This window comes from Stegostoma tigrinum, chromosome 1 (genome assembly GCF_030684315.1).
Source record: "Stegostoma tigrinum isolate sSteTig4 chromosome 1, sSteTig4.hap1, whole genome shotgun sequence".
In the NCBI taxonomy this organism is placed as follows: domain Eukaryota; kingdom Metazoa; phylum Chordata; class Chondrichthyes; order Orectolobiformes; family Stegostomatidae; genus Stegostoma; species Stegostoma tigrinum.
Window position 1 is genome coordinate 54,547,520 of NC_081354.1, and position 22,996 is coordinate 54,570,515.

The 22,996-nt window shown below is 39.6% G+C and overlaps 1 protein-coding gene across 4 annotated transcripts in view; it reads right to left on the reverse strand.

The window, feature by feature from the left end:
- The window catches only part of LOC125452572 (protein transport protein Sec24B), a 116,635-nt gene that overhangs the window by 27,498 nt on the left and 66,141 nt on the right, over positions 1 to 22,996 (reverse strand). For all 4 annotated transcript variants that reach the window (XM_059645594.1, XM_059645592.1, XM_059645586.1 and 1 more), the window contains 7 exons: positions 12,364 to 12,548; positions 10,065 to 10,249; positions 8,002 to 8,104; positions 6,140 to 6,266; positions 4,978 to 5,087; positions 4,656 to 4,768; positions 3,363 to 3,481 (listed from right to left, as the gene is read on the reverse strand). In XM_059645594.1, coding sequence (XP_059501577.1) covers positions 3,363 to 3,481; positions 4,656 to 4,768; positions 4,978 to 5,087; positions 6,140 to 6,266; positions 8,002 to 8,104; positions 10,065 to 10,249; positions 12,364 to 12,548 — 942 coding nt within the window. The remainder of the gene's footprint in view (positions 1 to 3,362; positions 3,482 to 4,655; positions 4,769 to 4,977; positions 5,088 to 6,139; positions 6,267 to 8,001; positions 8,105 to 10,064; positions 10,250 to 12,363; positions 12,549 to 22,996) is intronic.

The following is a 22,996-nucleotide window of genomic DNA, read 5'->3' on the forward strand; positions in this document are numbered from 1 at the left end:
TTTGTGCAAAGAATACAGACTTTGACTAACAAGTAACTAAACAAAGCAGGACCAACCAAATATCAGAACTTTTAAAAATGGGGTTGCTATACAATCCACACTGGAGTTTCCCATCTGGGCTGCATTACCCTCAGTAGCAGCTGAGGCACACTGTTACAACAGTCCCCTGATACCAGGATCAATGGTCTTATTGTTAGCAAAATTAAGTAAGTATGGCTAGACATCAATTGAAGGATTAAGACTGGCTATGACAATATTTGAATTGTCAGGTTAGGGCATAGCAAAGAAACAAATGAGTTTCAGAAAATGGCTTGCAGTAAGGATGAAAGTAGACAATACTAGCAATGTGAAAATAGGTGGCCTTTATAATGCAAGAGGAGGAAAAAGAAAATCAGTCAATTATGACAGAGCAAAGACGTGAACTAGGAATTGTTAACAGGCACATAGAAGACCTGACCCCACATGGAAGGCGATGTGACCAAGGATCAACACACAGATGACTAACAGGACTGTATCAACCATAGAATCCTGGGGAAACTTCAGAGATATCTGTGCAGAGGAAAAGAAACCATTTTTCGAGTTTCTCAACTACATTTCCTTCATAAGAACAGAGTCAAGCTAGGACATACCTGAATAAGGTGGTGATGGAAAAATGCACCACAGCTACAAGGGATATCAGCTGCAACTCGAGTTTGGGCCTTCTAACCCCCAGGTGGGGAGAAACTCTGGAAAGGGAATGGGGGAGGGGAAGGGTTTAAAAAAGTTGTAATAAAGGGCAATAATACATTCATGGACTCTTGAGGAAGGAGAGGTTGGGGTTGCAGTGATAGTTTATATGAAAGAGGGATTAAAGTGAACTTCTTTAAAGACAAGCTGTTTATAGCTGTTCTTTTAAAGAAGGCATAAACAGCATGGAGATCAAAAAGAAAACTTGGTTTGACATCAGTTTATGAGAATGGAGTACAGAAAGGATGAGCAGAGAACTGACAGTCTCAAACTTAGTGACAAAGACATCCATGCAGTCCTTTGTTAAGTATTAAAACATTAAAGGGAATAATACAGGATGACTGACTTTTGACATATACCCAGATCTTGAAACGGGAGGACAACTTGATGAAAATAAAGGATATTATCTTGATTTAATAAAGACAGTGAATATGAAAGCATGTGGATAACAGTAAGCCTGTACAAATCACTGATTACACTAAGGAGAAGACAAGGGTAGATGCTCACTTCACTGCACTCCGGAATAAACCAGCATTTACCAGTAGCAGTGAATAAAGGTCAGGGACTTAACTAAGGCCACATTTCCTCATGTCCACAGATTTCCCCTTTGTGACATTCGTAACTCTAACACCAGTTCAATGTTCGTATTAAAATTAAGTTGAAGGAGGTGACCTCGTCTCCTAACTCAACTTCTTAGGTAAAGAACTATTATGCCTGAGCACCAGGCTAAATTTGTTCATCACAAGGGTCTGTACTGCACCACCAGGGAACAGGTCAAAGAATAAGCAAACAAGTTTCACATTTATTTATTGAAATAAGCTCTCTTTTTTTCTCTCAGTTAGATGGGCTAACATTGTTAAAAGCTAATAAAATGTGAGGCTGGATGAACACAGCAGGCCAAGCAGCATCTCAGGAGCACAAAAGCTGACGTTTCGGGCCTAGACCCTTCTCCTGAGATGCTGCTTGGCCTGCTGTGTTCATCCAGCCTCACATTTTATTATCTTGGAATCTCCAGCATCTGCAGTTCCCATTATCTCTGATTGTTAAAAGCTCCAAGCTTTCATCAACGCTATCTCGTTTGAAGCCTAGAGGGATTTTGCTGTGTGTTTGGAACAGAACAATACACTCACACTGATAAAGAGAAAAACAACTGGCTTTCTATTTCCCATTTCCTGTTTTCTCCCCAATATTTCAAACATAAATACTGCATTAATTCATTACTCAAGAAAAGCACTCACCCACAAGCCAGGACCGGGGTTGGTACAAATACTCAAGTGAACATTTGAGCATTAGGACATATTTTAATCAACAGTATCTGAAAGTACTGCACTGGCAATTTCCCTGGACTGGAAATCTTGAAGGTACAATAAGTAACAATCTGAATAATTTCACGTAGCTGACAAGATGCTTTACTCTCCGTAAAGCCAATGGTGACTGACTGCTGGAATCTTAACTCCCTTTGATCATTCCTTCCCTAGAAGCACTAATGAGAACAAGTGAAATAGAAGGTCATAGCTGATCTTCTACATTGATTCCACCTTCCTGAATTACCCCTGTGTCTCTTAATTCTTCTCTATCTTGTCTTAAATGTGCTGTGACTGAGCATCTGCAATTCTTCTGCCATATATGGGTTACATCAAAGCTGGGCAAAATACAATGCTTGGGTGGCTTTAAATGTACAGTACAAATGATCAATAACCACAACTTCCTTGTATTAATTCAAGATTGCAAAAAGAACTCTTCTTTCCTCCACCATCTTCAAAGGAAACGATCTGTTCTGTGCTCCAACCGCCACTGCATGAAAATTTACAGTACAGCAATTTGGAGGTGAGCTCTGCTAGTCTCTTATTCCACAGCATGGCAATGTCATCTACTTCAGATAATTTATTTTAGGTGAAAATAATATCCCTCAATTCAAGATAAAGAACTGCAGTTTGAGATGGAGCTTTCTTGCCATTCCAAGCACGAGTCCAACCTCATTCTACATCCCTACAAGGTGCTTGGCTTCCAAATCAATTGAGTTTTATTTTCACTAATGTCGTGTCAGTGATGAGGTTGGACGCTTATTTCGCCTAACACTTTGTTTCAATATAGTGGTATGCATTGTGCACAATTTCAGTATTCAGCTAAAAGTTCAGCATTGGATGGAGAGATTGTCAATTCGATCTGCTGTATTGAGTACAGTTACTAGCAAAACTGGCTTTGAAACCCGGACCAAAACAATACCAGACAGCAGCAGCAGGCAGATTGAAACCAACATTAGTTTATAAAGTGTGCTTTCAAAAGATCCAGTGAATTCAGGTTGAAATACCTTGAAAGTTAGTCAAATAATGTGATTTTTATATTGATAAAAATGGGCAACTGCTGAAATTATTGTAGGACATAAACGAAAATAATTTTTGTTTATTAAATTACTGTGAAATCAGTTATTTTTCCGAGCCAGCTGATTCATTATTCAACATAACTGCACTGAAACTTGCGTTAGAAATTAAATTTTGATTTAGGTGCACAAACTGTGTATAGTTCAATCACTGAAATTGACTTAATCTCATACTCACTTCTGAACTGTTTACTGTCACAGCACTACAAATGCACCAAAGTTTGATTACAATTGCAAGATGTGTTTTTAGTCATACCTTCAATATCTGACACAATCAACATTTGAGGCTGCGACAAGCCTTCCTGCAAGTTGAAGAAGTGAATTGTGCTATCAAATGTAATAAATCCTATTCTGGTCCTTGAATCTCCAGGCAACCTTAAAGATACATTTATATGCATATGTTAGAATATGTAATCATGGTCAGAAGCTTAGAAAGCAGCTTATACTTACCAAACACTGATATTTCATAAATCACCACCAATAAACTGCACTTGTAATTAATTCTATGGTGGGATGTTTAAAAACTATTATTGTAAGGAAATTAAGCTTCAAACAACTTAAAAATGCATTTTAGGGTGAACAGTGGAAACACAAGCTATAACTTTTGAAGAGGTATGCGAATCAAAAGGATGGTGGGGTCTCAACATGTCTTAAAAAGGACAGTAGAGGCAGAAACGCTCATCATATTTTAAAACAAAAACTTAGACGTCCTCTTATAAGTGCTGTAGTTTATCGGATTCTGGATCAGGAACTAGAAATGGGGTTAAGATGGATATCTTTCTCAGCTAGCACTGACATGATGAGCCAGATGGCTACCTGCTGGATTGCATATTTCCTACTTTTTATGACTAAATTAAAACAAGTTGATTTATAATTGCACAGAAGATACTTACAGGTTACATCATTTCAGATTCCATATTACATTGAATATAAGGGAAGAAATAAGAAATTGGAGGAAGAAGCAGGAGTAACATATTCAGCCTAAGTCTATCACGCCATTCAATGAGATTGCGGCTGATCTGATAATTCTCCTCCACTTTGCCTTATCCCAACAACCTTCGAGTTACTTACTAATTAAAAATCCTAATTTAACAAATATTCATTTAAACTGTCTCTATCCTTCTGCAGGATTTTTGTGTCATCCTCACTGCTGACCTTCCCATGTATTTTTGGGTTTTCTGAAATTTGGCAAGAGTAAATTCATTATCAAGTCATCAATATTACCCCATACAATTGGACCTTAGCACTCTGCCCTGTGGCACTGCACTGGCTGCTATCCAGAAAATGCCTCTTGTATTCCAACTCCGTCTTCTATAAGTCAGCCAATCCTTTATACTACTCTCACTTCCATATGTTTTTATCATCTTAAGGTACTACACATTAGGCTACTTATCAAATGCCTTCTGGAAATCCAAACACATCACCTCTACTGCTTCCCCTTTATCCACCCAGTAATATAGGCACTGTAATAAACTTGTCACGCATAAAGCCTTTGAAATGATCTCTATTAAAGTGCTATGCTTGTACATTTGAAAAAAGGTGCTCTTACTTGTCAAAGTTTTCTAACAATGACTGACAACAAATGTTCAGGTATCCCGATTCCACTGCATTATGGGAAACATCAAAAACGAAGAGGTAGACAGCAGGTTGAGGTGGTCGCAGCTGCAAAGAAAGCAATCTGGGCATTGAAATATATATACTGCAAACATTTAAAATGTTAAGCCACATGAAACACTAAAATATTTATTTTTACTTTGAAGTGTTTACAACTGTGCTGTATTGCAGGATATGTACAACCTACTTTTATTAATCCACAGACAGCAACAGCTTGGTTTAATTGGGTTCTTTAGAATGTAATGTAGCATTTTTACCATATAATCTGAAGAAGCGATGAACTCCACGGTTGCAGTTTGAACCTCTGGCCTTTTGTGTGGTTCACCATATGAACGTGTCAAAGGATTATACATAAATTCTTCAGGTACTACAATTTATAGCAAAGAGAAAGATTTTAATTAAATATGTAAAACTCCAACACATTTATCCAAATATATTCAAGTAGCTTCCTAAATACAGAAATCTCTTTGGTAAATTAGGCTTTGCACAGCAAGCCAAAGAAAATGCTAAGGTTTGGAGCACCTAAAAAGCCCTTTCTGAAAACGTTTAATGTCCTAATTCGATTATATTCTTTGGCAGGTTGTTCTAAATATTCATTAATTTATAAACTCTTACGCCTAATTAACGTTCCTTTAAAGCCAAGTTGGTGTTCATGTGCATGGCTGGTATGAAAGTCACAGGTCTCGACAAATAAAGACTATGACAAGGAACATACAGGCATACAAACAAAAATTCAAAGGGACTGTACAGTGCAAAAAAAAGGTTGGCCATGCACAACAGCTACATTTTAAAAGAGATATTGCTCCTAATATCATTTCTAGTATATTCCTTCAGAGATATCTATATTTCACATTTAACATTCTAGGCGACAGATCCTACTCTGATTTAAGTGGAGCTCGTCCCAGCAGTACCAATCCTCACTGCCCTGGTAACACTACCAAGTATTCTAGAAATGAAATTCTTCCTTTCCATGTTGTTCTTTTAGCAACGCATTCACTTGCCCTTTTGGTTTCTCCCTACGTCAAATTAGCATGTTTCCGGTATAGAGATTATCACCCATCAGGACTTATTTCTTATCTATTCATTCATGTTTAGCAGAACCTCCAGTTAAGACAAACATTTGAATGGCTATTTATTGAAAGAAAACCTTCCATACTAGATCTGGAGGTAAAAGATCACACATTAAAGCGAAGTCAGGGAGACAAATGGACTTATTTTAGTCACAGTAAACAAGACAGGCTTAGTCCTTTTTGTAGGCATCCAAAGATTTTGGAAAGAAATAAATAATGCGTCCTTTGAGAATTTTAACAATCCTAATTAATTATAAAAATAAGCTTTTATTTCTCAGGAGTTTGATTTTTCATATTTTAAGATTGCCTCAAATGATGCCAAACCACTGAGAAACATTTACTAGCTTACCATCATTGACTCGATAACACAGATTGCACTTCCACCTCCTTTGGTCAAGGAAGGATACAAACGGATTAATGTATGTTCTGCAAGTTCGGCATCTGACAATGGTGCTCGATGTAATCACGGGCAAATGCTAAATTGTTAATAAAATCAATCATTAGTATTAAGCAGAAATTCTAGCTTTGCTCACCAAAAAGAAAATTTTGCTAAGAACTAAAACAAAACGTGTAAGAGTTAATTCCACACACTAGCCAAAGCAAATAAAATGTTAACAGTACCTCCAGAGCGATTCTATGAGAAGAAATTCATGCACTGGCAGGTTTGCTTGCTCACTTGTCTGTGGAGCCCATTAGGCACAATGTTCCTTTCAGTAGGTGGCGGAAGTTTTACCAACAATTTTAATGCTGATTAATCAACTTATGATGAAGCCCTAATTAGTCCCTTTAGTAGAAGTAAACCAATACAAAATTATAGTGTTTACTGAATGAAGTTCGAACACGCAGTGGCTATTTTCCTTACTTATCACCTGAATATTTAGATGCATAACCCTTACAAACCTGGGTAGAGGTGCTTTACCACATTCCAGATTATTTAGAAAATATTTATCTTGAAAAGTATTTAAAAAAGACTTGCAAAATGGCTGCTCAAACATTTGCTCTGGGATTTCCTCTCTCCATTATATTCTGGCTGTCCAAGTAAGGAAAATTTAGATTATCATTACAAAATACACAAACAGCTGAATAGTCACGCTTTTATTAAATAGGATTTAATGTTCCACCTCTTTTAATGTTGAGTGGAGCTTAAAAAGGACAGAGAAAATCCAAGGAAATTTTTCTTTTTAAACGTTGGTTGAATTTAAAATTTTAGCCATTGGGAGAGAAAAAAACCAAATACAAAAAACATGACTAACGACACAAGTATAACACAACAACAATACAACTATAAAACGGGATGAGAGTGTAAGTTTCCAGCACAGTATGCCTCTCCCTCCATTTGAGCAGTATTTCTAGTAATTATGTTGGCTGCAGAAATTCCAAAAATAGGAAAAAGAAAGGGAATATCTTGTTGACTTTGCCTCCAGTGGTGGGTATCCTGAGAAAAGAGGCCATTTTATTGACTGGGCAATACGAATAACCAAGCAAGCAGTAGCTTACTGCATCCCCAATATTACAGATTGCTTTGAACAACATTGTAGGCTTTTGCAAAATTGCTTCTCATGCAGATTATTTTCACTTTCCTATTGGTACATTTCTGACATTTAGATATGGGGAGTTATATGGGGTGTTGGGCGGGGGAGGGGGGGTGATGGCCTAGTGGTATTATCGCTGGACTGTTAATGCGGAGACCTAGATAATGCCCTGGGGACTTGGATTTGAATTTACCACAGCAGACAGTGGAAGTTGAATTCAATAAATATCTGAAATTAAGTCTAATGATGACCATGAATCCATTGTCAATTGTCAGAAAAATCCTTCTGGTTCACTAACGTCCTTTAGGGAAGGAAAGTGCCATCCTTACCGCGTCTGGCTTTCATGTGATTCCAGACCCACAGCAATGTAGTTGATTCTTAACCGTCCTGTGGGCAGTTAGGGTGGGCAATAAATGCTGCCTATCCAGGGACGCCCTCATCCCTTGAATGAATTAAAAAAAATAATTTCCATTCTTCTACTGACAGGTTAATTATGGAATAAAAATTAATATATGGCCTGTTCTTGGCACTAATCAGAATATGAGGCAACATCAATTGATCTGGTTATTGCCAGCAATAATTCAAGGTTTGGAGTTCTAATTTAGTCATAAAATTGACTATGAAGGTTGGTACGTGTTGAGGGAGCCCATTGCACACATCAAATAAAAAGGGTGATTACCGTCAGGTCTCTGAAGGGATGAAGCAATAATCCAAGAGGAAGTTTTGCTTTGTTCAGCAAAGCCTGGGTCTGAGGGATATTCATCAGAGTGCATCGGAATAAGCTAGGATGAAAGGAACATCATCAAATCAGGCGCTAATCCATGATAAAGTCTAGGTAAAAATTCCATTTAGTTTTTCTACTTAATGTGCTGCTTCTGGTGATGGCTTTCATTTTTAACATTGTGTACGCTCAGTGAAAAAGTTTATGCTGCACGCCTCAACATGTCTCTAATTAAGGGAGTTGAAAGGGATACATGTAGGTAACACCCAGCTGACAAATGTCATTGCGGCCTTTTTCTCATTGCCGATATATACATTTTCAGGACCAGAGAAAGCTTTAAGATTTTGCCATCACTACCATTTTTTGTGCTCCTCAGCTGAGGAATGTTCCTTCAGGAGATTGGCATTTTTGTCAGTAGCTGTCAACAGTACAACTAGGTAGCCACAACTTTTTGTTATAACTTCAACACCACAGTTTGGTTTGTACCATTGCAACATGTTTCGTTCATCTTTCTATGCTCTTCTTTAAGATGCCTGTTAACTGTGTGCAGACTTATGTTGTGGTGTCCAACATATCGCGAGCTGGGTCAAGGTTTCTCAGACTCTCTTCTGAAGGGTCTTTAATCGTCGCCGCAAGCATAAAAATTAACATATTCCATCAGTTCAAATGAGATGCCTCAGATCCATTTATTTGTGCAAATCATTTAATCATTATGTGGCAGAAGTTTGTATTGCATTTTCCCTAAAAAAAACATGGAGCATGACAGAAATTTTGGTGTCAATGATGATTTTGGGAGTTTCACCTTTCACTCTGAAAATGAAATTAATACTAAGTATCACAAACTCAAAACAATTCTACCTCATGAAGATCACAATTTTTTTCTTTTATTCCTACACAAGCTGTAAACAAATAAGAACGTGCCTAGCTGGAATTTTTAAAAAACTCAATGAATATATGATCACAAATCATAAATCGGTTATTGGTGACAACAACAAGGTGGTGTTATGGCTTGCAAAGCTGAAAAGGAAACATATGCAAAAATAGAAATTGCGGGAGAAACTCAGTAGAAATATTAACTCTGCTTTATCTCTACAGACACTGACAGACCTGCTAAGTTTCTCTAGCAAGATCTGTTTTTGTTTCAGATCTTCAGCATTCGCAGATTTTTCATTTTAGTGAAGGACAAACAGTTGGGCAATTGCAATTTTTCCATCTACTAATGATTATAACTAATAGAAGTTCTAATTAAAATACATTAGCTTGAAACTTTGACTCTATTTTTCTCTAACTCGGAGTACTTCCATTTTCTATTTTTAATTTGAATTTTCAGCATCCACAGTATTTTGCTTTTTTCACTGACTTCTCAACTTCAAATAGAAATCAATAATACAAGTTCTTTAATATCACTATATTTCATAAAATGCAGAACTTTAATATATGTGGATGCTTTGGAGAGGGTTCAGAGGAGGTTTACCAGGATGCTGCCTGGACTGGAGGGCTTATCTTATGAAGAGAGGTTGACTGAGCTCGGTCTCTTTTCATTGGAGAAAAGGAGGAGGAGAGGGGACCTAATTGAGGTATACAAGATAATGAGAGGCATAGATAGAGTTGATAGCCAGAGACTATTTCCCAGGGCAGAAATGGCTAGCACGAGGGGTCATAGTTTTAAGCTGGTTGGTGGAAAGTATAGAGGGGATGTCAGAGGCAGGTTCTTTACGCAGAGAGTTGTGAGAGCATGGAATGCGTTGCCAGCAGCAGTTGTGGAAGCAAGGTCATTGGGGTCATTTAAGAGACTGCTGGACATGTATATGGTCACAGAAATTTGAGGGTGCACACATGAGGATCAATGGTCGGCACAACATTGTGGGCTGAAGGGCCTGTTCTGTGCTGTACTGTTCTATGTTCTAAATCAGCAACCACAACCTCAGAGATATTTAGCATTGTTCAATCAAGAACAAAGACTAATACAAACATGCTTCACTTGCAAGAATCCACAATCTGCTTTATTAAAAAACACTTACTCTGGACTGCAGTTCAGTTTTTTCAGTTCTGGACTTAAATTGGATTGTGGGATCAGGTTTGGAACAGGTGGAAGAATATCCCGCTCTTGAAGCAGACTGACTTGCCTCAGAGCTTCAGTCCGCCGTTTATTCCGCAAATTTAGACCCTCCATGTTTGACGACAGCTGATTAACACTGGAAAAGGGCTGCAATTAGATAAAAACACTTGATATCATTTGACTTTACATTTCAAACTTCAGCACTCATTTTTCCACAAACTAAAAATATGATCACTAAAATTTCATCAAATACAAGTTCTTTAATACCAACTAATTTTACTATTATTGAAATATTGCTGATGAGAATTCTGCTGGAATATGTAAACACTCAAAAGATATTAAGATCGTCAGTTTGAAGGGTAAGCTGTAATTACAATTCAAAACAACTGTATAGGAACTGCAATCAATCTTAACACATGTCTGCAAGCAATTCTGATTTTACAAGAAATTTTCAGGTCTTGAAAACTGACAATTGTATATTCTACTTCAACAGCTAGTTTCAAATAAAGATGTTGATTTAATTTTCATTTAACGATTAACCACGCCGGATGGTTCTTCTGAAGATGATCAGTAAGCTACAGTCAAGCATAATTACTTGAAATTTGGACCTGATTTTCAAACCCTTTACTCACAAGAAAATTAATTTATACCATTTAAGTCCAGGGCAACTTGAAGATGCATTTCCGGTCTAGATGTGACAGAAATATGTGCACAATATCAAACTTCAATCTTTTTCGGAAGGGGAGAAGAATATTTAATGATGCAAATGCGAGGCAAATTCGTAGTAAGATTACATTCAGACAAAATTTTCTACAGAAGCAGCAGATCAACTAAATCGCATTTGTCTCTCCTAAGGCTATTTAATATAAGAGTGCTGTAATACAGATTCTTCATAATTTTAACCATGCTCCCAATCCTCCTCTGCATTGAAAATAATGCCACATATGAAATATTTCGCGTGCAACTTGGGAAGTCGCTGCAATTTCCCATTTCCTGCCCTGCCAGAAACTGACATATGCACTTTAGTAAATTATCAAGACCCTACTTATGAAGCATCACAAAGTAGCTACACTTCTCATCCTTAAGAATCTCAAGCTGCAATGGTGAACCAGATGTAATGGTAAGTGCACAATATATACCGTCATCATCTTTGGAATTTGGATTGCCTTAAAAAAAAGGTGGATTTTGGTTACTCATACCAAAGCAATTGTTTCTGTGAGGTTAGCAAGTCATTTTGAAACAATGACCCAAGTCCAACATTGCTCAGAAAGCATACAACTGTACACCTCTGTGGCAAGTGGTTTATATACTGTTAATTTTATGATGGATAGGATAAACACAATTAACCTCATGACAGTGCAGAAACCAGAAGAATTGAGTTCTGAAGCAAAGTTCTGTTTTCTTTCCTAGCAGTTCAATGAAGCTAGTCGCTCCAGCAGAAGTGTCTAGTTTGGGAAGCTTCTAGGCCCGGAGAATTGGGATAGAAATCCAAAGTTTGAAACTGGAAAAGTTTCCATTCTCAGATTTGGGAAGAGTTCAGGGAAGTGGACTCGGAAAGGAATCATCAAGTTGTCTCTATATTCCATGGAGAGAACGTAGAAGGAGTCACTTAAACCAAACTAACTGGTTGAGATACAGGTATAATTTGTCTCGTCTTGAACATGTAACAGATGATGCTGGGATGCAAGTTTAAGTTTTGTTTTGAACTATTTAACTGTAGGACATACATCACTTAGTTTATAACACAAAAAGAAAAATGAAACCAAGCATTCTGTTGCTAAAGATCATCAGCAGCCTAATGTCAGTGATTAGCCACCACACTAAAACAAAATGATATATTAAACTAGGGATTTCATTCCAGCATCTGATCTGTCCAATCAGTTGGCATTATGAAGCGGATTATGTTAATGTTTACATTTCCTCTGATATTATTTTACTGTATTTTATCACTTTATTCTGCTTCTTATTCCCTCAGGTTTCTCTGCAGATTCAGAGAAGTTATGAAACATGTTTTCCTTAATCCGTCCAAATTGCCAGAATGCAACGAACAGACATATGCAAAACTGGAGGTAAATGACAGATTTCAACTTATGAATGTCAGAAATCAATTCCACAAAAAAATCAATTCCTCTCAAAAATGCTGCTATTCTGAAAAAAATAGCATGGAGTTTCCTAGTCAGCTCACCTGCCTGGCTGACCATTATCAAGCATTCCCTTAGGGCATGTGAAGGTCGTCAAGTGGCTGGTCTGAGATAATTTACCTGCGTAAACTGCTGAGGTCCTGGAGAGTATCCTAGGCCAGTGGGATGACTGACAGAATGTGAAGGAGAAGCTATGTTCTGGTAGCCAGGTTGGAGAGTTGGATAAGCGTAACCAAATGGTTTAGTACTCTTCAATGGACATGGATCAGAAGGAGCAGGAGCTGTGGTCGGTGAAGATGTTGAATCTGCAAAGATCGAAGCACATGTTTACAACAATAATAAAGTTTGCATTTATACAGCCTCTCTCATGATTTCCTAAAGTACTTCAACCACAAATGAAATAGTCACAATTGAAATGCAGCAAAACGTGTCAGCCAACATGTATACAGCACTGTGCTATAGTAAAATAATGTACTTTTAGCTGTGTTTGCAATGAGATAACCAGAACAACACGTGTTGTTTGAGAGGAAGAAGCTTGAATCAAATAAAATGGAATTACAGTTGAGTAAAAGGTAACTACAAAGACATAAGGAAGGAGCCGGCTAGAGTTGATTGGAAGTGGAGCAGAGCAGAGAAGATGACAGAGCAGCACTGGCACGAGTGTCTGGCGTAACTGGGATGCACTACAACAATTTATCCCGAGGATAAAGAAACATACTAAAGGGGAAGACAAGGCAACCACGGCTGACAAGTGAAGTCAGGGATAGTAGAAAGGCAAAACAAAAAGCATACAATGCAGTGAATATTAGTGGGAAACCAGAAGATTGGGAAGCCTTTTAAAACTAGCAAAGGACAACTTAAAAAAAACAATAAATGTGGAGATGATGAAATAAGGGCAAGCTAGATAGTAATACAAAAGAATAGAAGGGTTTTTTTTAAAAAAGATAAAAGGTAAGAGAAGAACAAGAGTGGATGTGGCACCACAGCATAATGAGGCTGAAAAAGTAGTAATGGGGAATAAAAGAAATAGGATTGGAACTGAATAGGTAATTTGTATCAGTCATCATGGTGGAAGACACCTGTAGTATACCAGAACTTCAAGACAGTCAGGGAGGAGAGGTGAGTGAAATGGCCATCACTAAGGAGAAGGTGCTGGGTAAACAAAGGTTTGAAGGTGGATAAATTACCCAGATTGAATGGACTGCATTCCAGGGTTTTGTAGGTTGTAGGACATAGCCAAGGAAACTGTGCAGGCATTGGTGGTGATCTTTTAGGAATCACATGAGTCAGACAGGGACCCAAGGGATCAGGAAATGGCTACTGTAACATCCTTATTTAAGAAGAGAAGGGAGGCAGAAGGCAGGAAATTACATGGTGGTTAGCCTGACCTCAGTTGTTGGTAAGATTTTACAGCCAATTATTCAGAATTAGGTTGTGGAGTACTTGGAAGTGCATGCTAAAACAGGGCTGAGTCAGCATGGCTTCAGGGGAAGGTCATAGAGTCACAGTGAAGTAAAGCACACAGAGAGACCCTTCGGTACAACTCATCCACGCCCACCAGATACCCCTAAATTAATCTAGCCCCATGTGGCCCATACCCTTCCTTATTCATGTTCCCACCCAGATGCCTTTTAAACGTCATAATTGTAACATCCTCCAGCACTTCCTCTGGCAGCTCATTCCATACACGCTGCATGAAACTGGTACCCGTCGCCTCCCTTTTAAGTCTTTCCCCTCTCACCTTAAACCTATGCCCTCTAGTTTTGGATACCCCATCCCAGGGAAAAGACCTGGTCTATTTACCCTATCCATGCCCCTCTTGATCTTATAAATCTCTATAAGGTCACCGCTTAACCTCCGATGGTCCAGGGAAAATAGTCCCGGCCTATTCAGCTTCTCCCCATCGCTCAAACCCTTCAACCCTGGCAACATCCTTGTAAATCTTTTCTGAACCCTTCAAGTGTCACAACAGCCTTCCTAAAGCAGGGAGACCAGAACAGTGTACAGTATTCCAATAGTGGCCTAATCGCTAAATTGCCTGTAAAGTTCAGTGATGTGTTGCTTAGGTGAGTTATAGGGGTATGGATCTGGGTGGGATGCATTGAGGTTCAGAGTGGACTTGTTGGGCCGAAGGGCCCGTTTCCACACTGTAGGGATTCTATTATCAACATCCTGTACAGCAGCAACATGGCATCCCAACTCCTATACTTGATGCACTGACCAGGTAAGCATACCAAATGCCTTCTTCACTATCCTATCTGCCTAGGACTCCACTTTCAAGGAACTATGAACCTGCACTCCAAGGTCACTTTATTCATAAACACTCCCCAGGAACTTACCATTAAACGCAGCACCTCACATTTAATGAGATTAAACTCCACCTGCCACTCCTTGGCCTACTAGCCCATCTGATCAAGATCTCGTACTTTGAGGTAACCTTCTTCACTGTCGACCACACGTCCAATTTTGTCATCTGCAAACTTATGAACGTACATCCTATGTTCGCATCCAAATGAAGAAAAGCAGTAGACCCACCACCAAGAGATAGTAAGAAATGCGGATGCTGGAGTCAGAGATAAAACAATGTGGAGCTCAAGGAGCACAGCAGGCCAGGCAGCATCAGAGAAACAGGAAAGTTGACGTTTTGAGTCGTAACCCTTCTGAAGAATGGACCCAGGACCAATCCTCGTGGCACACCAGTGATCATAGGCCCGCAGTCTCAAAAGCTACCCTCCACCACCACCAACCTCTGTCTCCTACCTTCAAGCCAGCTGTCTCCAAATTGCTAGTTCTCCCTATTTTTCATCTGATCTAACCTTGCTTTCCAGTCTACCGCGAGGAACCTTGTCAAGTGCATTACTGAAGTCTACCACTCTGCTCCATCAATACTCTTCATTACTTCATCAAAAAAACTCAATCGAGTTAGTGAGGCACGATTTCCCACACAAAGCCATTTTGACTATCCTAATCAGTCCGTGCCTTTCCAAACCTATGTAAATCCTATCCCTCAGGATTCTCTCCAACAACTTGCCCACCGCTGATGTTAGGCTCACCGGTCTATAGTTCCCTGGCTTTTCCCCACCACCCTTCTTAAATAATGGCACCGCGTTAGCAACATAGTCTTCTGGCACCTCACCTGTGGCTAACAATGATACAAATATCACAGCAAGGGGCCAAGCAATCACTTCCCTAACTTTCCACACAGTTCTATGGCACACCTAAATCAGGTCCCAGGGATTTATACATCTTTTGTGTTTTAAGACATCCAGCACCACTTCCTCTGCAATGGGACATTTTTCAAAATGTTGCTATCAATTTCCCTACATTCTATCTTCCATATCCTTCTCCACAGTAAAAACTGATGCAAAATACTTGTTTAATATCTCCCCCATCTCCTGCGCATGCAGTTGCACACATAGGCAGCCTTGCTGTTCTTTAAGGGGCCCTACTTTTCACCTAGTTAACCCTTTTGACCTTAATACATCTGTAGAATCCCTTTGGATTTGCCTTAACCCCATTTGCCAAAGGTTTCTCATGTTCCATTTTGGCTGTCCCAATTTCCCTCAAGTATACTCCTACTGCCTTTATATTCTTTGAGGGATTCACTCAATCCATGCTGTTTCTACCTGACGTATGCTTCCTTATTTCCTGACCAAAACCTCAATTTCTCTGGTCATCTAGCATTCCCTAAACCCACCAGCTTTACCCTTCACCCTGACAGGAAGGCACTGTCTCTGGACTCTCGTCATCTTACTTTCGAAGGGTTCCCATTTTCCAGCTGCCCCTTTATCCACAAATATCTGCCCCCAGTCAATCTTTGAAAGCCCTTGCCTAATACTGTCAAAATTGCCATTCCTCCAATTTAGAACTTTGACTTTTAGGTCTGGTCTATCTTTTTCCATCAATATTTTAAAACTAATAGAATTATGGTCACTGGTCCCAAAGTGCTCCCCCACTGAAACCTCAGTCACCTGCCCTGCCTTATTTCCCCAAGAGTAGTCAAGTTTTACATCTCTAGGAGGTACATTCACATACTGGATCAGAAAATATTCTTGTACTCACTTAAATTCCTCTCCATCCAAGTCTTTAACACAACGGCAGCCTCCGTCTATGTTTGGAAAGTTAAAATCCCCTTCAGTAACCAGTCTATTATTCTCTCAGATAACGAGATCTCCTTACAAATTTCTGATGACTATGGGGGTGGGGGGGGGATGTCTGTAGTACAATCCCAATAAGGTGATCATCCCTTATTTCTCAGTTCCATCCAAATAACTTCCCTGGTCACATTCCTAGGAATATCCTCCGTAAGCACAGCCGTAATGTTACGCCTAATTAAAAACACTAATCTCCCTTTTTTCTTGCCCCTCTTTCTATCCTTCCTAAAGCATCAATACCCTGGAACATTAAGTTGCCAGTCCTGTCCTTCCTGAGCTATATCTCTGTAACTGCTAAGATGTCCCAGCTCCATGTTCCCAACCATGCCCTGTGTTCATCTGTCTTATCTGTTAGGCCTCGGGATTTGAAATAAATGCAGTTTAATTTATCATCTCATTCTCTGCTTTGTTCCTGCTTGTCCTGACTGTTTGACTTGCTGCTTTTCCCAGCTGTACCAGTCTCAAGCTTTCCTCACTACTGGTGAGGAATCAGTTAGAATTCTTTGTGGTGGTACCGGGCAGTTTAGGCAAAGGAGAGTCAATGGGTGTGATCTATTTGGATTCCCAGATGAGGTGCAGCACAGGAGGCTGCTGAATAAAATCCCAGTGTGTTTGGGCAAAGGTACTGGCATGATTAGAAGATTGGCTGACTGCAGAAGGCCGAGAGTGTGGATAAAGGGATCTCTTTCAAGATGGTAGCCAGTAAGCTAGTGGAGTTCTGCAGTGGTCAATGTTGGGGCCACAACTGTTCATGTCATACATTAATGATCTGGACAAAGGAACTGAGGACACTTTTGCTAACTTTGCATTTGACACAAAGATAAACGGACAGACAGGAAATGTTGAGGAAGAGGGAAAGCTGCAATAGCTGTAGTTGAGGAAGCGGGGTGTTTCAGAATGACTTGGACAGACTAGAAGAATGGGCAGACAGAATAAAAACATGGGAAAGTGTGAGGTGCTACAGTTCGTTAGGAAGAACCAAGGCATAAGTTTTTTTTCATATGAGCAGTGGTTGAGGAGTCTGGGTCTGCACTTGGATTTAGAAGGATGAAGGGAGGATCTGATCGAAAATTACAGGGTACAGAGACACCCGAGTAGGCTGGAAATGGAGAAGATGCTTCCACTAGTAGGACAGACTAGGACCGGAGGACACAGCCTCAGAGTGAAGGGATGGCACTTTAGCACTGAGATGAGGAGGAAATGTCTTCAGACAGAGGGTGGTGAATATGTGGAGGCCAATGCACTGAGTGTATTTAAGACAGAGGATAGCTAGGTTCTTGTTTGGTAAAGGGATCAAGGGGATAAGGCAGGAGAATGGGGTTGTGAAACATATTAGCCATCACTGAATGGTAGGGCAGATTGAAATGGGCCAACTGGCATCTTATGGTGACTAGCTAAGTGAAAGGTTTCTTATATTCAGAATTTTACCTGAAAAGTTATCCCTCCCAAATACACAGTCACTTTTCTTTATTAAATTTTGGTATGTTACTGTCACAGAGAATCCAGCATTTATTCCCTATTCCTAAATTCCTGAAAAAGGGAGAAATTGAGAGAGAAAGGGAGAATGTGCAAGTATATTTATGGTAATTGTAGCAGTCCCACATATCTACTCTTTTAGCTGGTGAAAGTTGTCAGTTTGGAAGGGGCTGTTGAGGAAGCCCTGGTGAATTGGTGCAGTGCATCTTTTCAATGGTACATACTGCTGCAACGTGCACCAGTGGAGGGAGTGAAATGTTTAAAGTAACAGATAGGGTGCTGATTAAGGAGTTTTCAAAATTTTGAGGGAGTCAAGTGGACAGTAGATACGCAAAAACTCTCTCTCATAAAAGGATCAAGACTGAGAAGGCACAGATAAACGGTAACTTGCCAAAAACACCCGATGTTATATCAGGAAATACATTTTTTCCATACAGCAAGTAGTTTAGGTATGGAATGCACTGCTTATAAGCGTGGAGGAAGCACTGAAGATATTAGATGATTATTAAAACAGAAACAATATTTAGAGTCATGGGGAACATGCAGGAGAATGGCAGAGTCATAATATTCAGTGAGCCAACGTAAACATGATGGGAGGAATAGCTTTCTTCTGCACTGTGATTCAGTTCTTTTGTCCATGTTTGGATCAAAGCTGTAATGAGGTCTGGAGCCAAATAATCCAGCTGGAATGTAACTGAGCACTGATGCACCAGTTGCTCCCCACCAATTGAGAGGAGACTGATGACTGAAGGGGGGGGGGGTGGTTTGAACTTGTCCTGCTTTTTATGGACGGGACATACCTGGGTCAAATTTCCAGGGATTACAAGATAACATGAACACAGCAGGCAAAGCAGCATCAGAGGAGCAGGAAAGCTGACGTTTCAGGCCTCGACCCTTCTCAAGGCCATTCATTTTTGAAGAAGGGACTAAGCCCGAAAGATCAGCTTTCCTGCTCTTCTGATGCTGCTTAGCCTGCTGTGTTCATCCAGCTCTACACCTTGTTATCTCAGATTCTCCAGCATCTGCAGTTACTACTATCTCCATCCTAGGACAAGCCGAACAGAGACATGCATGAGAATTCCTAGAAGCATGGCATTCCAACTGGAACTTCATCAACAAACACATTGATTTGGAGCTAATCTACCATCCTCTGAGAAAAAGAACAGGAAATGACATCACCAACCCAAGGAAACCTAAACAGATAAATAGAAAGCGGGACATAATGCCAGCGCTTCATCGGAGGCTCACTGATGAGGTTACCTAGAATGTTGACGAAACGTCTGAAAACTAACCTTCCGGCTCAGCGAGCAAACTCACATTCAGAAACTCAACCTGAGCTACAAATCTTCTCAAAACTCGCTATCATCTCTGGGCAAATTTCCACACTGTCAATGGAAGTGTTACAGCTCTACGGAAAGAGTTTGCTAAGAGCACAGGTCTTGAGTACTACCTTTGGAAATATCGTCCAGGCTCATATGCTTGACTGTATCTACTGATTTCAGTCATTGCTTGATCTCACTTGAGTGATTTTGAGGAAATACAGCCCACGAATGTTAAACATCAACAGTTTTATCATGAAATATTTAGAAAAAGGCATAAAGAAAAACATTTATAAATTTCAGATGACAAAAAACGTTTACAAGTGAGCAATTTAAATCAATAGGCTTCAGGCTGTTCCAGTCTGTAAAGGCAGCAATATGAGACTTTGGTGGACTTATTGGAATTTAGAGTATACAGTGAACTGGAGGCAAGAACTGTTAACAGGAAGAATGGGTGCAAAAGGACTGCACATTAAATATAGAGCCAATTCAAAACTATTTATTTGCTGTGTTATAGACAACAGAGTGGGGAAATCTGGGTCAACAGAAAGGGAGTTCAATTTTATTATCTTGTCACCTGGCCATCAGTTACTACTTTAAAAATATCAAGTCAGAAAAGTGCACAGATCTTTCAAAGATGTGTTTTTCAAATTAATGTTCTCCTTGTGTGACATCCAAACAGTTCTCAAATAGCTTAACGCACCCCCCAACACACACACACACACACACACCATACAACCACATAACACCAAGTTCCAGTTTAATAGGAAAGATTATCCTAATTATCGATACTGTTAACAGTAACTAGACCGCAACCTAAACTGCATATTTGCATAAAATAATTATTTTACTGTTTTGGTCAAAATTACTCAATACAGCAAAATATAACATGCATTTAGTTAATTACTTGTGCAGAACGAACGCCAAAGAGAAACTTCTTAAAGTGCAGAACAGACAAACTCAGGCCAGCTAAATGCATAATGAACTAATCATAGTTATGTACACAAGTAGGTCTGGCAGCAAATGTGGGAGAAAACAGGATTAATGGTTTTAGACTGGTGATTCTTCAGACCTGTTGAGTTTCTCCAGCAATTTCTTCTTCAGTTTCAGATCTCCAGCATTAGCAGTGCTTTGCTTTTTGTACATACAAATGTGTTGAGTTGAAAATCTATACGATCCATGTTTCTGTTCTACTACACATACATATTTGACTTTCTATTGCACTTTGGAAGAAGTGCGATGGAGCTGGTTTGCCAGCTACACAACACTTTCACAAAGAATTTTCCATCTCCTCTCTAAGGTATTGTGTAATTCTGGGGAAAGACTCCCTGGCTGCCTCAGCTGCCTTTTGACCAAACAGTAATTCTTAATTTGCAAGCAGGGTGCCAAATAATGCATCACAGTTAAGCTCTTATTGGGCTCCTCCAACTAGCATGTACTTGTTATTGTCAACAGGAAACATTAAAAATTGAATATCAGAGATTCTGACTTCTGTCAGCTTCTCTAGGCTAAACAAATTGCAGCAACCTACTCAAGAGCAATTCATCATGGAGTGGGAATCAAACTGGACTTTGCCGTCCTAGTATGCTACCAGGTAAAGCTATTACAAAGTAACTTACTGGATCTCATTATAACAATATTCATCTTATAATGTTGCTCATTATAAGCAAAACCTTGCTCATAAAAGGAACTGACTGCCCGATTATGGCTGTCGAATTCAAGCATCTGAATTCCTTTGTCTAAATGAGGCATTGATTAGAGTGGCTAAACAGGTTCTCTGAGCAGAACTTTATAAGGCACTCCCTACAAGTGGGACCTCAACTCAGGAAGTTCAGAAACGTTACTCTATTGGCAATTTGATTCAAAGTGAGGAAGAGGTGCTTTTACTACAGTTTACTGCCAAAAGTAAACATTCCAGAGCAAGAGGTGAATAGGACACACTGAAAGGTGTGGATCGAGAGACTGACCGGAAATGAGATCAGTGGCAGAGCAATGTCATGACCACAGAATGTCTCAAGCAAAAGTAAAGCAGTGATTGCTAATTTGTATTCGTGAATATTTCTATTCATTAAAATAAAACTCAAGCCTTCAGTTTGTTTAGGACTCCTGTGTTTTCTTCGTTCTCTTAGGAAAAAAAACTACTTTAATATTAGATTGACACCAGTGACATGCTTCCTCCTTGTTTTTAAACATATCAGCACAGTGAAGTGTAAAGGGCAGGGAATCTCTCGTAATTTACTATATAAATTACATCAAATGATGACGATGGTGGTAAGATGGATAATCTGTTGCTACTACATGTGGAAGCTGCTGGATAGCAATAAGAACTAAGTTAACACGTTTTCACTTAGCGGCTGCAGCTTGAGAAACTTCAGACCACTATTGGGAAGCAGGAGTCTGAGCTGCAAACAGTGCACGACGTCAGTGACAGGGGAAAGTTACTTGGAAACTTTGCTCCTGAGAGTGGTCAAATTCTTCAGGGTAGGTAATTCAAATTGGTCTGTAGTGTGACTGCTGGTGAGACAGGTACAAGGACCCAGAGATTCAAATTGAGGAGCCTTGGCCCCTGCAACTATACAGTGGTTAAAGTTTCTTGCAAGCTGTGCAGACAAGAGTGGGGAATGCAGGGAGGATAAGCAAACTGACCTTGGCACCTCGGTACGAGGAGTCATTCAAGTGGTGGTGAAGGTGGGGTGAGGAAACAGGAATGGAGTAGTATAATCAGGGGCGTAGATAGTGTTTTCAAAGTGGTTGTGTTGCCTACCCAGTTAAGGGCATCACTTAAAGGCTGTGGTAGAACTCAGAGGGAGGAGAGGGGTCCAGCTGTCATCCACACTGGTATGCACAACATTGGTAAGACCACCGAAAGCAGGTATTGCTGAAAGATCTTTAAGAGTTAAACGAAAAAGCTGACCTGCCAAGGTAATAATGTCTGGATTAATGTCACGAGCCATGCGCAAACTGCATGGGTAAATAATGTCAAAGATTTAAATGCATGTCTTAAAGATGGTGTGGGTGAAATGGTTTTCAGATTGTGGGACAGTGGTACCAGTAGAAGGAACTGTTCTGGTGGCAAGGGCCTCACTTGAACTCTGCTGCGGCAAGTGCCCTGCAGAATCAAGTAACTAGGGCTGTAGAGAAGGTTTTAAGCCAATTTATTTTGTGAGGGAAAGGGTTTAGGAGAGGGCAAGTGTAGGCTTACAAAGGAAAGAGAATATGGCGGCATTACAGGGTAGTTATACACAGATGGGACACAAAGGATGCAAACAGACATACAGTGTCAAAATGGAAAATTTTGGTTAACAGAAGAAAATTAATGGTTCTTTGCTTGACAGTGCGCCAAATTGGGAACAAAATAAGCAAAGTAATTGCACAAATACAAATCAATGTTGGGTAGAGCACTTGTGGATTGGAAAGCAGGACGTTAGAATTTGGCGTTTGTAAACTGTCAGCGTTTGTAAAATGCTATGGGGAAAAGCAGTGCATGGTCCCTTTAAAAGAGGACTTGTTTCTTCTATGCTTAGATTCAAAATGTTGCCTGCAGGTTTGCAGGTCCACAGAGCACCTGAACTGAAACATTTATATTAAAAGGCTATACCGTTAGCAGGCAAAGCAGCATTTTTACCAAGATGACAGGTTTTCAAATTTAGCCAATTAACTTAAACTAGGCCTTTAGCTACAAAAAAAATTATATCTGATGGTTTTGACAACATAGGACTAATCCTATTGTAGAAATTGGTATGTTATCAAGCGTATAAAAGATGAAGGCATTTGGAAAAATCAGGGACAGCTGACTCTCATCTG